The 16,761-nt window shown below is 42.7% G+C and overlaps 1 protein-coding gene across 3 annotated transcripts; it reads left to right on the top strand.

The window, feature by feature from the left end:
* Positions 1-1,455: 1,455 nt before the first annotated feature.
* Positions 1,456-15,501, top strand: rcan1b (regulator of calcineurin 1b). 3 transcript variants are annotated; one of them, XM_004086025.5, is made up of 5 exons: positions 1,456-1,709; positions 1,784-1,927; positions 12,271-12,444; positions 12,549-12,708; positions 14,654-15,501. In XM_004086025.5, the coding sequence occupies exons 2-5, from the start codon at positions 1,799-1,801 to the stop codon at positions 14,839-14,841; spliced, it is 651 nt and encodes a 216-aa protein (XP_004086073.1). In that variant the 5' UTR covers positions 1,456-1,709; positions 1,784-1,798; the 3' UTR covers positions 14,842-15,501. The 3 variants fall into 3 exon arrangements, with proteins under 3 accessions (XP_004086073.1, XP_004086075.1, XP_004086074.1); XM_004086027.5 differs by having other exon boundaries at positions 1,478-1,662; XM_004086026.3 differs by lacking the exons at positions 1,456-1,709; positions 1,784-1,927 and adding an exon at positions 9,626-10,133.
* The last annotated feature ends 1,260 nt before the right edge of the window (positions 15,502-16,761 follow it).

A 16,761-nucleotide genomic window follows, 5' to 3' on the forward strand; every position in this document is an offset into this window, starting at 1 on the left:
TCAATAGAGATCTAGACACCTCATTCCTGGAGGGAAAAGGAATTTTTAACATAGTGAACGACACCCTCCCCCCCCAACAGATGATGACATCACAGCAGGATAAAAATCTTTTAAAAAAATGAATCGAGCCAAAAAATATTGTTAAATCCAGTAAAGATGGGAGGACGGCTGCAGGACCTACGGCTTGGTGGGCGAAATGTAGAATTTGGCCATTTTCACATTTTGCTAAAATATAGGCTGGTTTTTCGCAGAGACTTCTGGGAAATTTCAATTGTGAAATTGTAGATTCGGACAGCTCTACAAAATGGCGAACGCAGCATATGGTCCACTAAGTAGTGAGTAGTGGAGGAATTCCCCATCTGCAATGATAATCATTTACCTTTGACCATGGTAAGAGCCAGCCATCTTGAATTTTCCCCTAAAAAAATGTACATGTAGTACAGTCGCCTTTTAACTTGCCAGGAAAAAATGCTGGTTTTCGAAGTTTCTATAGTGGTTTCTGAATTGACACCAGCAGTCTTTTGTTAATGTTATTCTTCCTTTGTAACCTCAGGAAATGCAGTCTCTGCTGGGCCTTTTTCAGCAGCTCACTGGTGTTTGTACTGCAGGTCAGGCTCTCCTCAACACAGTCCTCGCTGATGAAGAGTTGCAGTATGTCCGTTTTCTTCCTCCTGTGGTCTATTATCATTTCTTTGGTCTTTGACGTGTTCAGGAGGAGGTTGTTGGTTGACGTTCCACCTCATCTCTGGAGGCAGATTCATTCCCGATAAAAAACCTCAGTTGCCAAGGAAATCCCAAAGTTTATTTTTGCTGATTCTTCTGAAAAATTACATAGACACGCTTGTTACCTCTGGGCCAATAAAAAAATCAAATGGTTGCTATGGAGATGAAACAAATGAAAATTCCACTACTATGAGAAAAAAGTAGATTAGTAAAAGTAAATCATGAGGTGTTTGGTTGATGGACTTAAACATTTGGAAAGTGACCAATCAGTGTCTTGTTGTGACAAAAAAAGCCACTTTTTCTATTGATATTTGTATTTTTTCCCTTTTTTCTCCACTGAAGCTTAGTGTTTTGATTACATAGTTCAGGTTTTTGGCTTTACAGTGGTTATGTGAGGTTTAGCAGCTACCTAAGATTCTTTCCATGATGCCCTTGTGCTTTAACACCTTAAAAAGTGTCATAGAGAAAATGCTAACCTGGTTATAGACCTTTGAGTAAAAAATATGTTTGGAATTAAATGTTTACAAGTTGTTGCGTAGATTTGTGAACAGATGAGATCTGCCTTAAGAATACACACCTTTTTACATAGATTTCCCTTTAAACATACTTTTATATGTAAATCAGAAAAAATCGTTTTTAATCTTAAAAAACAACAACATTTCTTTGCTAAAACACAGCACTGCAGTTCATACTCCAGATCGACAGGTGGCGATATAGCCCCGCCCCGTTTGCCAATTGAAAGTCAAGAAGGAGCAGAACCGGAAGTTTATAACCGGAGTCCTCCATGGTGGATGAAAACAGGTTAACGCCGGTTTAAATTAATCCGTCACAGACCAGCTAGCTTGCAGCAAATCCAGCTGACCTCCAGGCAGCTGCACGCGCTCCAACACAGACGGAAGAGGAGGGGCTGGTTCGGCCCCGCCGTCTGTTCTCGCGCAGGTTCGTTTAGACTGACTCGGTTCGGATTCTTCCGCGCCTCCTCGCGGGTGAGTTCTGCACCCACGCGAAGCAGGTTCGTCGGTGCGCGCGCCGTGACTCTCGGGGTCTTCCGTGTTCTCAGGTCCAGAGCGCCGGAATGCAGCAGGCGAAGGTGGCAGACGACAAGAAGGAGGAGGCCGCGGTGGAAGTCCGCTTCACCGACCTGCCGGACGCCCTGATCGCCTGTAAAGTCCCGCCGGACCTGTTCGCCTACGGAGGGGTGAAGGTAAGCGCCGCGAGGCGGGGTTTTTAGCCGGTTCTGACCGCGCTGGCGCCGGCCTGACCCGGGAGAAACAAAGCCGGGAGGTTCAGTTCAGCGGGTTCCCCGCTAGATAGAGCCATTCCGCCGAGATGCATTCATCCTTACGAGACATGCAAATATAGCCCACAATGCATTGCGTTTGAACACAAATGTATTTTTTTTAATTTAACCATGAATGTTTTTATCATCAGAACACAGTGGGTTTATAAATTGTTGCAGTAAAATGCCCATATTGATGAGGGCTGTGTCTGAATTCCCTCCTCCCTCACTAGTAAAACCCTCTACAGTGCAGGACTATGTGTGCTCTAGATTTTAAAACAATTCGGATGGACTACCGATGATATCTTTATAGTTTTTAATGGCAAATATGACAGCACTGTTTTCACAAAGTTAAACCTCTCAACCTTTATAATGTGTTTGGGTCCAAATTGACCTGTTTTCAAACTGTGTAAAGGGGTCAATTTTGACCCAAACACAATAAATAAAAGCAATAACGAAGACTGTTTATTGTGTTCTGATGATTAAAAAAAATAAATTAAAGTATTTTTCTTTACTTGGAAAAAAGGTATTTCATATTTGCCCATCTAGTGGGAATCAAAGCTTTTAGCTATGTTCACTTCAGGCCTGGTAACACATGTTCAAGTGACTTTCAATGAAATCTCGATGTAAATTTGTGTTTCCAGCTTCCGTGTTCGATACACCTGCGTTCACGCGTTGCTACACAAAGTTCTGTCGGTTTGTGGACTCTACCCACAAAACGTGCCCTCTTTATTTTTTGTTTGATTTCCCGCTGTAAATTCTTGCAGTGGTGTGAAAAACCAAACCGAGCAGATTATTTCTGACTGTTCACACTGCATACGTTGTCTTTTCCTGTGTTTACGTGATCAGACTGACGTTCTGACTCCGCCTTTCTGAAACAGTAGGAAAGGGAAGGTAGACGTGCAGATCTTTGGTTTTTCCGTCCGTCCCGCCTGCTTTGATCCATGATGCTTACCAACAGAAAAACGTATTCAGGTGTTGCTTACCAACAGAAAAACGTATTCAGGTGTTACGCACTGCCGTCCACCTACCTCTGCTTTTCAGTGTTTGTTTTTGCCGAATGTCGTTCATTTCCGTTTTTCAGAACGTGATGGAAAAGTCGTATTTCCAAAATAAATGTAGTTTTAAAGCAAAAAAAAAAAAAAACGTGATTTAGCTATAAATGTCTTGTTTTGCTCAAACATCATATTTATTTGATTTTAGCTTTTTGTAACGTTCGTCTTTAGCCGCTCCTCTTCATTCATGAAGCTCCTTTTTGGTCTGTAATAATTACATTGAGTAAACAAAACATTGGAAAAAGGAGCTGAAGCATCATACAGACTGTTATGGAACACTTTAGTTGTGCTGCAAAGCTTTCCATCACTGTTCCTTCATTTTTATCTTATTTTCAAAATAAAGGTGCATCTTTTATTAGATCTGGAGGCTGACGTTTGGTTTAGCCATAACAGTACAGCTTGTTTTTGTAACTTTATTTATGGCATCACATTAAAAATTGGAAAATCAAATAAAAAGAAATGGGAGCTTTACCGGTTTTTGATGACTGGTGCAGGCCTGAACTCACTGATGGGGGTGTTTTTATTTGGTTGAATGGAAAAAGCGGAGTGACTCGAGGACACCGCGTGGTTTAGGTGTTGACTGGCGGGTGAAGCGGATCGTGCCTGCAGGGCTGTAGACCAGCATTAAGAAAATCCACGGCACAACTTTGTTTTTTTGTCTTTTTATTTGTTGTTCGTCTTTAAAGCTGCTCCTTTTCCACGAGGGGTTGGTATCAGCAGGACCATGGGATTCTGCTGTGAGAGGATCGCTTTAGCATTGAGTAGACTTACTTGGCCATGGATCCTGCCTCTGCCTTGTCTTGCACCCCCAGCCATCCCCCAACTCCATCTGGATGAAGCTCATCTGCTGGACTATTAAAACATGTAGTGTTAGCGTTAGATAAACTCATTCTTCTCTGAGAGTTCTGGTACATCGCCTGTCCTTTATTTTACAAATCCCTTTTTTTTTCCCAGGAGTTTTTTCTTACCGGAAGGATGGTCTAAGCAACTGTTTTTCAACCTTTTCTGAGCCACGGCACACTTTAACCTTGACAAAAGTCCTGCGGCACACCAGCATCCAAAAAGTTTTTTTTTTAAATTGGAGAAACTCAAAGTCTTTATTGATCTACAGCCCCTCCACAATCTCACATGCATTTTTGTGATAATTATTGTGGCAGAAAAAGCTGGAAGCTGCAGCTGTTTTTCTAAAAGATGTAATAAAAGTTAAGTTAGAAGATTTAAAAACTGTTGGATGTGCGTTCGTTGTGGTGTCAAGACGTTTAACAACAAAGGTTCATTGTGCGCTGAGATGCTGTCACTTTAACCCAATGCATCATGGGAGATGTAGTGCAAACAGCTGCAAAAGGGCAGAAAGGCTAATGTCTCTGAGCTTCTTTGTTTTGTTCACTTTTTACACAGTCAGATACCGGATTCTGTGGAAAGCTACACCGCTAAAGACGAGCGTTAGCTGGTATTTTTGTTAGAACTGAGCGACTTTACGAGCCAAATTGGATCAAGGAAGCGAGGACTTTAATCACTTCTGATTGGTCAGACTGATGACGTGTGATTCAGCCTTCAAGAATGATTGGTGGAGACAGTTAAAGGGGCGGGACTTTTCCTAAAACAGCTGAAGCTACAGCTAAATCGCAGTACCGTGATTCTTATCTTTCTTTAATAGAATCAAATAAACACAAAGAAAAAAGTATTTTAAGACCTTTCATATTCCTAACTACTCAGTGTTTTATCAGGGCCTGTTTGGATGAACACAGAGCTGATTTCCTGGAGATGGAAAATGTTTTTAGATCAGTTAATGAGGGCAATTTCCCACAGCACAATAATGTGTAGCAGCACACTGGTTGACAGGGGCAGTAGCGAATATACTTAAAATCCCTCATAATTCTGCTTTTTAGAGCAATGATTGCATTGCCTGACTGGTATTGTCCACCATACTCTACTATATTTATAAAGATTGTGGATCAGGAATCTTGATTGTCACAAAAAAATCGTCCGCGTTTTTTCTGAAACAAATTGCGACAATCCCAGAATTTAGAGATTCATTGCAGCCCCATTGACTGGCTTCTATTAATCATCTCGTGTTACCTGAGAGTCACCTAAATGCTGACAGATACCCTCCAGAATCGCTTCAAAGCTCGTTTCTGCCCTTCAAGCCAGATCTCAGGCAAAGCGTTAGCATTATGGGTTAATGCTAACTCTTTGGAAGAGACGGACATTTACTGGAGTTTGTGGTCAGTTACCACCCAGCGACAGTAGATCCCTTCAAACTCTGAAGCAAGTGAATGAAGACCTCCTACAGTGGATCCAAGTCTGGTTCCATGTCTCTCAGTCACCTGAGCTGGATTGAGTTTAGAACCTCCATCAGTAGATGGATCTAAAGTTTTAACCACTTCAGGCTTTAGTGAAAGCACTTCAGAAACGTCAACAGGAAGCTCTTTAATCTAGAGAAAGCCCCACTGCCCTCTGGGATCAGTCGCCACTCAAATCAAGCCGAAACAGAACCACCATTCATTCTTTTAACTAGTGAAAATGTTTGGCCGAAGCCAAATAATAATTAAAACACTTGGCCGAAAAGTGACGAATATCAAATGAGGATGTTGTTTTTCTTTATTTTTGAAATATTGCAGTAATAGCCTAGAATCAATTTTACACAACTTTCATACAAGGCTGTGCCTTCGCACAAAACATCGATCTCTTGTGAATCTTATCGATTTTTTTCAAACACGTCAGACACAGAAAGAGTGCTGCTAACACCGCTAGCCTTCCTTGTAGCCCCCACAGCCGTCTCTTTTTCGTATTCCTCATGCTGTTCTAGGCCTTTAGCTTTTTAATGCCCGATTAACGCACGTGGTTCAGGTTTTGGCCGACGAACCCCCTTGCGACAATGTAGTTCCGCTGTCGCTTCAAACTGTAGATCTGTTATCGCTTTCATTTCCTTTAAGATCTATTTAAAATGGGCTCTAGATTGCACATTGATTGCGTCACGTTCCACTATTTGGCCAATATTGGGTTCTCAAAAATTAGGCCTGCACAATATACCGCAAATTTATCGTTATCGCGACATAAAGCTGTGCAATATGCATATCGCAAAAGACGGCGAAAATTGCAATAAATGGTTACCTTAAATGGAGGGTAATTTGGAGTATAACTTTGAAACTGTTGAAATGAAATGGGAATGATGTTTTTGGTTGTTTCGCTATTTGTTCATATACCGCACGTTATCGTTATCGCAATATTGATCACTAATAACGCATATCGCGATCTTTCCTCATATCGTGCAGCTCTACCAAAAAGTCTGTTTTTACTGTTCCTACTTTCAATGGACACAAGTGCTGCCATGACAGGCCCCTCCCCCATCCACCTGGTACATCAGCACCGACATCTTTGTGATTAAAAGAATCATAAACAGAAAACAAACTATCTCGGCAGATAAACGACTCAAACCACCTTAGTAAGTAGTTCCTGTAAAGCTATTCCAGAAGTGCTGTGTCATGAGTCCCCAGTGGAATAACCGAGTCACTGGAAAATACAAAGCAGATGGCTCTTTCTGTGACAGGGCGGGGGCCTTGTCCGGGATAAAGCCAGAGAGCAGAGAATGAGGATTCATCTCTGAGATGTTTGGATAAAACTATCAAGTTAACCCAGAGCGATGACGACGCATGCAGCATTTTCTGCTGAGAAAGCAGGAAGTAAGAAGAGACGTCCAAGGGGAGACGAGCTAACCAAAGGTTCTGATAAGAGAAGCACTCTCTGCTGCGTTGGAATAGATGGGGATATTTGAACAAAAAAAATTTTTTTTTGGCTCTTTTGGACTAAAACTATATAAATACGCAGTTTCGGAAAGTGCTGCTTGAGTATAAAAGTTTATATTTTAGAAAATTTTAAAAAACTGTTTGCTTTAAAAAAAAACGTTTTTTGACTGACAAAATTGTTTTAAAGTGAATAGAAATATCTATTTCCTAAAAAAATAACTTTGAGTTGGGTTATTTCTGGAAATTCTATATTTTTAAGGAAATATTTTGCATTAAAAGTGTCAGTTTTTATAAGTTAAATTGCCGATTTTGATCATGTTTTATTACAGCCAAATGCTAAAAATTAATTATTATCTAAATGACTGTTAAAAAAACATGGAGGTATAAAATTGCGTTGGCTCTAAATCAAAAACAATTAAACAAAGTTAGTTTTTCTCTATTAAGATTACATTTACAACTCAAAAAAACATATGGAGAATTTAACTGGGTATTAGAATGTAAATTGAAATAAAAAAAAGTTAGTTAGTTGTTGACCTCTTTGTGTTATAAAATAGTTATTCTGATCTGACACATGTAGGATTTGTTTATTCCGTGTTCTCATTGGAAAGTCAACCAACAGTCTGTTAGTTTATATCCATTATTTCACTAAACTATCCCCTTCTATGTGGCGCTTTATTTTGAAAATAATCCATTGGATTATTCAGGATTTGCTACTGTTTTGTCTGTTGTGGGTCTTTTTAAAACAGTTTCTATAGACCTTAAGGAGCGTTTGGCTGCCTTGTCACAGCCTGTTGTACGCGTACCTGGACTGAGTCCTACAGACGGTCCCTGAATGCATCATTTAGGGGAGGCGTGGCGCTTCACCTGGAATGGGAGCGGCAGGCTCACGTGTCCCTGTGTTTGTGCAGGTATCAGCGCTGAAGGAATGGAAAGACGGGGACGTAAAAACATGTGGATGGAAAAAAAAGAAAAGGTTGTGTTCACTGTCAACAAACCGCCAGGACAACACGACGGCACACAAACAAACACACTGACGCAGAACAAAAAGAGAAACATGACAGTGACGTCATGGTGTTGTTAATGCCGCTCTCAGGGAAATAAATATTGCCAGGGAAGTCATGTTGATGATTGAAGTCCTCCATTGACTCAATCTGCATGACTCACGAGGACTTAAAGAGTAACCTGCAGTTCCCACAGGTGGTGCTTTATTTTGAAAATCCTATGCATTTTCTGTGGGGGCAATTCATGAATCAAGATCAACAATTTACAGATTCTTGCAATTCTTAGTGAATAGTATTTTTACTGAATGTATGAAAACTAAAATGAAACGTATGTAATCATCATTTATACCTATATTTAGGAATCAACAAATAAGATAAAAACACAAAGATTTAGATGGAAAGAAATGATATCTGTCACTTTGTCACAAAGCTTTTCTGTCAACTTCCTGGTTAACTTCAGCAGGAAACGAAACACAAACTTGCATTTGCTTCCAATCGTTAGAGCGATAATTAAGTTGCCTAAAGTGTATTTTTTGTTGCTATATTTATAAATGTCATGGATCCCAGATTTCGAACATCATGGATGTTTGAACTTGAATTTGCGGGAACAGATCAAAAACATCCAAGGAATGGAATACTAGTTACAACACTACTATATGAGGAGGAAAGTAGTAAACTAAAAATAACAGGTGGAAGGTTAAAATGTGGAAATTATAAAAATATACATTTTTGAAATCAGCTTTCTAAAAGGAAAAATGTATAATTTTTAAAATATCTACCTTTATCATAAAATTTTATGTATACATATATAAACAATATGTGTGTATGTGTATGTATATAATATATGTGTGACATTTACCTTAAATATTTTCATGGTCAGTAGAAATATGCCCATAAATATATGTGGGACTTTCTTCACGTTGTCTCCAACATCGTTGAGGTATTTTTGGCGGGTTATAGAAAATCTTCTAGATCTCCGTGTGATTTTTTTATGACCCAAATTCCTCCTGATAATAGAACACCAGGCTGTTTTTAATCTGGCTTCTAAGCGACCCATGTGGGTATTTTTCATGACCTTTAATGACCTTTTCACCCTCCTCTCAGTTTGAGCGGCTTCTAGAGTTTTGTGCTGAGCTACAGCTGTTGGTTTGTCCTTATTCAAGAGTTCTGTGGTTCTCCCTGCTGCGTTGGTCCATATTGTTCTGGTATCTTATGTCAGTTGTGGTGCTATAAGTATCGTCAGGGTCCAAAGTTGGGGTTTGGTCGGCTGTGTTCTAACATTTGGAGTTCAGACGGGCGTCGCCCGGGTCCCTGTTGTGGTAGTTGTGTATTTATGTGGGTGGGGGCTGGCAGCAACATAACCTAATTAACCTGTAATCCTCTTCCATAATACGTCTCCTTATCAAACGGCCTTCTTTTCACTCTTATCCATGTCTTTTTCCGTCTTCGTGGGCTGTCCGTCAACGTTGGACTGCATAGTTTCCACCAGCCTCTCCCTCTGCTTTCCTTTCTCCTGCATTCCTGCAGCCCTCCCCCCTCCAGCTTTACCTATTGTCTCTTCGGTTCTGACCCGTCTGACCTGGCAGTCATGTGACGGGAACCTGCTGTGCGCGTTCCTCAGATCAAAGGTCTCACTTTTTCCACTCAAAGGTTTGATTCCCGGCGCAGCACAGCGCTTAGGAACGCCGGTGATGTCAGTGTTTCCAGACTCGACTAGTTTCTGTATCATCAACTGTTGTGGGGAAAGAGGGCGATGGGGGAGGTGAATGGAGCTCCTCCCCCGCTCGCAGCTGATTGGCCGGCGTCGGGCGATGCGTCACTGGGCCGGCAGGGGCCTCCTTTAAGTGTGCGTGGATCAGCAGAGCCTGCAGAAGGCTGGGTGACGTTGGAGCAGTCCACTCCCACATCTAGAACATTCCTGCTCTGCAGCAGAGCCTGTCAGGAGGAAGAGTAGCAGCAGGGGGGGGGCATTTAGGCTCGGCAAAGCCTGCTAACCTTGACGTGGGTCAGTTGGAGAGGAAGCTCTCTTCCGCCGAGCCCAGTCACCCCGGCTAGAGATAGCAGCTGGTGCTCCCGGACCTCCGTCACCCTGGGGAAGGCTACACACCTCCGACCCCCCCGGTTCGCCCCCTCGTCATCGCTCGCCGCCGCTGGTTTTTCCTCGCCGGGGAGGTGTGCGTCACCCTGTGCCATCGCCTCGGTTTTCGGGTGGAGGAGGTTTCGGTTTCCAGGCCTGCCAGAGATGCATATTAAAACCACCAAGTGCAACCGCTTCTGTCTGGTTGCCTCGGTAACCAACCAGGAAGTCTTCCTCTGTCATGAGGCGCGGGTGAGTTGCAGCTCAAGCAGGCGGCTGGCTTTAGCAGCTGCATGCATGAAAAGCGTCATGCTGGTTTTAGATCCTAGTTCCTGTATTCTGTATTGTGAATGAGCGGAGTTGCTGCACTTAGCAGCTTAGGGCCGTGTCACACAGTCTCTACACACATTTTGTGCATTTTCTATGTTTGTAATGTCAGTTTTTCATGATCATTGTGGGATTTCCGTCATTTATAAGCGTTTCTTCCGTTCGTCATGCGTCGATGTGCGCAGATGTCTACTGAGGGTTTTACCGACGAGTCTTTACGTGAATTTGGTTTTGAGCTGATTAAAATCTTTGGTCAGTCGAGAATTATGGAGTTTACGCATATTTGACCTAGTTTATACGCAATTATTACGTAAATCTAACCCAATTTCTGTGTAATGCATACACAAAATTATGTCTATAAGTGTTCCACGGATGTCAAATGGACTTTTCACACATGAACCACAGATGTAGAACTTATATTGCGTGACGCTGCACATATCACGTTCAAATTACTTAGTTACACACAAATCACTAATGAGTTGCATAAAAGCAGCACAGTAATCATGCGGTTCCTTTTCATCACGGTTCATGTTCTACGTTTATTTGCGTGGTTTATTTGTAATAACATTTCATGTAAAGACCACAACTTTGACTCCAACTTCTTGTGGCCCAGATCTATCCAATAGTTACCTTGGGGCCTAGGTACCGTGTCTTTGGGACCACGAGGGGCACCTGATTACAACGTACATTAAATGCCTCGTTTCTATTGAACAGTACGGTACCGTCCGGTTTGGCCTTTTTAGCGTTTCCATTATTGAATACACCCATTAAGCCAGACGGAACTGTACCTATTTTGTGCCCGTTGGTTGTAGGTCCATAGAAAAATGGAATGGACCGGTTTTAGTGGGGCTACTGTTGAAAACCGTTGATTGGCTGAAGGTCATTACGACATAGGCAAGCTCCAAGAATGCGGCTGTATTGCTTTCCGCCGTCTGCAATCTTCTCTTAACCCTTGTGCTATCTGACCCAACTCCCAATGTTAAAGTGCCCAGGATAGCACAAGGGTTACGCAACGTTGAATGCTTTGTTTATTCAAAGAACTAAAAGAAGAGCAGGAACATTTTTTGATGCTGGATTATCTCCATTGTTGTTGTTAGCGTCAGTCCACATGCGTCGTGATAGAAACACTCACCTGAATTGCCTGGACCATTCTAAACCGGACCGGACCGTTCTACTCAGGCTTAAGAGGAACAAAACAGTCTAAATGTGTTATGACTACACTACCCAGAATGCCTATCGGGGCTAAGAGGAACGCCATTGGTCTTCTTGTTTGCCTTTTTTTTTCTTTGCAATATGTAGTCATTGCAGAATCAGTGACACCACAGATAATTAAAACTTTATTGACAATATTTTTCAGTTGTAGCACATAAAATACAAAAACAATACTCTGACTTTTTCATTTTGTTGCATTGAAGCATTGTAATGTATCACTTCACCAGGCTCCTGACTACAGTACCCATGATGCTCCAACAATTGATCAAGTGTTGCAGCTTCATAGTTAAGTTATACTAAAACATTTGGACCAAAGTTTAATTGGCAAGTGCAACCGAAAAACGGTTCAAGGTAAATTAGAATAATCAGAAGGTAAACATTTGAGTTGATGTACACATAAGTGTACGTTATAGTCCATTAAATATGGTATATAGTTTACGATGTACGAAAAGACATCTTTCGATTTTATTGTGTTAAATTGCTTTTGGTTAGGAGCCTTGTCGACTAGATTTTGTCCTTGGTGTTCTAATCTGATCTCTACAGGTGAAGAACCTAGACCAGAGCCAGGTTAGAGAGGGAGAAATTCCCAAGCCATGCTGTAGTTAGGGTGACAGTCTGTAGATTTTATTGTAACGTTACATGAGACGTTACCTGAAGGCATTCCATCCAGACAATGACTTAAAGTTGAGGTTGTGGAGGACTGGATGTTTCTCAAAAGTATTCCTGGACCAATTTAGATGGACCCAATTGTACTATGTCGTCTAAGGGCCCTAAGACTAAAGACCTTGATATCATTCAAAAAGCAATATTGCCGGTAAGGTAACCCTCCCTATTCCTTATCTCCTACCAGGCCAGTTTCGAGTCGCTGTTTCGCTCCTTCGACCCAGAGGTCAAGTTCCAGTACTTCAAGTCCTTCCGGCGGGTCAGGATCAGCTTCAGTGATGCTCTGGCTGCAGCAGAGGCCCGGCTTAGACTGCACAAGACGGACTTCCGCGGCAGAGAGATGAGGCTGTACTTTGCTCAGGTAAGGTGTCCAGACACCATGAACATCACCACGAACATCAAAGCCAACGGGCTTTGATGTTCATGTCTTTACCGTTGGCTAAGCTGCCGTGTTCTGCCCTGCAGTCAGTCCACATCGGCAGTCCTAGTCTGGAACCCCCAAAACCAGAGAAGCAGTTCTTGATCTCCCCTCCGGCTTCCCCTCCAGTGGGCTGGCGGCAGTCTGAAGACGCCATGCCTGTCATCAACTACGACTTGCTGTGTGCCATCTCCAAGCTGGGACCAGGTGGGTAGCACTCGTGTAGAAACGTCCACAATAATCGCTCCTAGACTTTAATTGTTTCAAGAACAAAAATGTCAGTGTACATGACTACAAATGCAAAACAAAAGGATCTTCATGGGAAAACATTGGAATCAATCTGTTAGTTGGTTTATCTGTGATTTCGTAACATTGCATCCGTGAAACCCTTTGTAGTTGTATTCAATGTAAAAATGAACAAACCTGCCTTTGTTAGGTTAAAATCAAAATTTCTTTTAATTATCCAATTCATGATTTTTCCTCAACCGAAACAAAAGGCCTTTGCTTCTTTCTGCCGGTGCATCTGTGACCTAAAGTGAGCTTTTCCCTCCTCTGCCCAAGCAGCTTTAGCGTGACAAAGACGGCCTGTTCTTAGGCGCTTCAACAAAGGTTGACCCACATTTATTTTAGTCTCCTCTGTCAAGAGGTGGATTTGTTTGTTCAAGTTGTATTCTTAGACGGACCTGTTTCCTTTGAGCAGACGCTAGTTGTAGAATTATCGCCCCGATGTCCTACCAAAAACATTTGCACTTGAAGAATTCCATTTTACTTTCAGATAAACTCATTTAGGATTTCTTTGATTTCGTATCAATCTGTGCTTGAAGATTCAGCTGATCTGTCTTTGCTGTCCCATCACTTGTGTTGATCCAAACATTCCGGATCTGACCATTATTTTAGACTAGACCTGTATGCTTACTCGCCAATAGTTGACCTTCCAACCATAAATGAAAAAATGTGAGCTTTAGCTCTAGTGTTGACGTTCTTTGACCCACCGCAACTCTTCAGTCGTTTACCTAACTAACATAAATCCAATAGTACCTGAAGCATAGGAAAGCAGCTTGGCTTCGTTTCATATCGCCACTTTTTTCCCGTGTCAGAATCCATTGGAATTGTGTCAATAGCGTAAACGGTTAAAGAGTTACGGTAGGTCAAAGAATGTTATTTTGTTGTCGTTGGTGACGTCTCCGGTGGTAAAGGGTTAAATATTCCTAAGGGGTTTACATGTTACACTGTGGGTTGAATAGTTTAAAGGCCACAAAAACCTCCAATTAGTAGGTCAGTGGCCTTGTGTCAGAGTGTTCAGCCGGAGATTGAGAAGTTGAGGGTACAAATCTATAACTGGGTCATACCAGAGAATGGGACCTAATGCCTTCCAGCTTGTTACTTGTTACTACAGCGCCCCCACATGGTCAGATGTGGAGAACAGTTTTTGTACACCCAGGTGTAACTTTAGTTTGAACCCATGACCTTCAGGGCAACACTTTTCCTTCCTCCTGGAGCACGGGTGTCACTTCAGGCTTTAGATATTGGCATCATGCTGTTTTGTTGTTGTTTTTTTTGTTTTGTTTTTTAATTCCAGCTCCACCTGCTGGTAGTCACTGGTATCAGGTGTGTTTTATATAAAAAGCTACAGGATCAGGGTTAGTTGAAAGACTAGTGAGTAACGGGCCCCGAAGGACTGAACATTTGTCCTGGAGACTTTCATTTATAATTAACTGGAGCCAAATCAGTTCATCAAGTCACCACTAGGTAGACCACTACCACTACCACCGTCCGATTGCTGATATGGACGGCCACTGTACGCGACATTTACAGATCGTCCAATCAAAACTGCTACTACCACACTGTGGCCACCCAATTTAGGAATGGCGCCATCACCCTACATTTACCCACATCCCGCCGCCGTCTGCATTCATAATGATGGCATCAATTTAATTTAAAATTGGCTGGCGGCAGCTAATCTTGACCGTTCTTCCGGTGCCTCCCCATGGCTGAGGGTTCAGTTCAGACCAGCTGGTCACATGACCTCAGTGTATGTAAACTGTACATCAACCAATTATTGAACCAGGCTATCAAAGTTCATAATGGGTCCAAAAGTGGTGCAAATGTGGACCACTTCATAAATCCTAATGGCCCTTTCTCTTCTCACCAGGAGAGAAGTATGAGCTGCACACGGCCACGCCCACCACGCCAAGCGTGGTCGTCCACGTGTGTGACGACGACCACGGCGACAGCTCGACGCCAGAGGACAGCGACCAGGATGACAATTCCCGCCCGACGCGGCCCAAAATCATCCAGACCCGGCGCCCCGATTACTCGCCGTCCCCCGTTCAGCAGTGAGAAAGTGCGCCGCCGCCAGGGCGCAACACACGGACACAGAACGGTCGTTTTTGATGCTGCATTCAGGTGTCATGGAAAAGAAGGAACTTGAAGTATTCTGTGGTTGAGATGGAGTTCACCATTTCGATGTTTGGACCACACTGGATGCAGGACGATGCCATAACGCTCGGCATGCTGGGACGGTTCTGCGACCTCGTCCACTTTGGAACGACCATGGCACGATCCCGCCGTCCTGCTTGTTTTTCCTCCTCCGCTGGAAAGTGTTTGGAAAAGGAATCAGGACGGCCGGGGATGAGACGAGTGGGGCTGAATTCCCACGGACCTGAATGCAGCACGACTGGGATGAGTCTGTTTCGACCGTCTGGGTCCCGGCTGTGCTGGACAGGATCTCTGGCTTTGACTCTGCTCTAGTCTCTAGTCTTGAAACGTCCCGCCACGACCGCTCTCCCGTCTCTTATTTTATGATTTTTCGGGTTTCCATCCGTCTGGTTCCTCTAAAACCAGAGAACCATCGGGTTCCTCCGATAAAATCCACAGTAGACGGTCTGTTCCACCAAAACTCTTGGGGATCAGGATGTAGACGGCTCCGTATTTAGCTGCTGTTTTGTACTAAAATATGCTGTTAATGCCTGAATGTTGAATAAAAATTTGACCACGTGACCCTCCGAGTGAAATCTTTTCTGAAACTATCAAACTTTGATGGAAAAAGATGTTCAAACAGAAGAACGTTCTTCCCTCTGGAGGCCAAAATCAAGATCTGAACCTTGAAATGCTCCATCACTTCAACTCGACCCAAATTCTTATTTATAGTCAGTTCTAGCCAGGGGCGGAGCTAGTACATTTAACATGGGGGAGGGGGCAGAAGACTTTGGAAGGGTGGCAAAACATTTTATCAATATTAATATTTCCTTTAAATGTTTGTTTTAGTTTTAGATGCTTAATGAAGCTTGTATTGACGTTTTTCTTCATCTAGGTAAATTATGATACTAAAGGGGGCATGAGTGTGTCCCCTGTAGCTCCGCCCTTGATTTAAGCTAAAATGCACTGATTTTTAACTCTAAATTTCAAAATAAAATGACAAACCAGCAAAATGATCAATCTGCACCAAACTATTGTCTTTTCAAAATAAAATAAGCTGGCAGCACCTATCCAAGCTGTCAGTAGCCTTATTTCAAGTCTTGGATGGTACTAAACATTATAGATGATTTTACTGATTAAAATTAGCCAAACATGACAAATATAGGGGAAAAAGAACATACAAAAAAAGGAAGGAAACTTTATTGAAACACTTGTTATTTACATAAATCAAAGAAATAGCCGTGGCTGAAAAAGCTATGAAAAGGACAAGTAAACTGCCAGCAAAAGGCATTTAAGAGCCGCTAGAAGTAAACACCCCCCCCCCCCCCCAAAAAAAAAGATTTTAAAATGAAAAGTGGTCTGAAAATGCTAAAGCACTTTCCAAAGTGGTCCAGCTCTAAAAGAACCCAAGATGAAGTGAAACAGCAGCGCCACCTGGTGGTGAAAACCTCAAATAACTGGAGAGTGCCTTTCCCTCCTCAAGACATCCAATAAACAAATTCACAAAAGCTAAAAAGAAAAAAGCATTCCGTCCAGTCACAATGTTGTTAAATCCACCAGAATCAACAATTCCCACAGCCCCGCCTCTTCATGTTTGGTATCATTGGAAAGGCTCAAATGTCCTAAATGTCCTCTGTAGACACTAAACGACCCAGGACCCAAACGTGTCCCTGACATGTCACAGGCGGCCGTCCTCCGTCTTCAGGAGCTCTTGGGTTATTCGGGTCTTCATGGACCTGAGCCCCCTCCTGCATACGTGAGGCGTCGTGGTCGGACGCCTTTAGATTTATCTCACTCGAAGGGGTGTTTGTTCGACCCCTCGGACTCCGCTCATGAAGTTAG

This window comes from Oryzias latipes, chromosome 2 (genome assembly GCF_053564925.1).
Source record: "Oryzias latipes strain Hd-rR chromosome 2, Olatipes_Hd-rR_3.1".
Lineage (NCBI taxonomy): Eukaryota > Metazoa > Chordata > Actinopteri > Beloniformes > Adrianichthyidae > Oryzias > Oryzias latipes.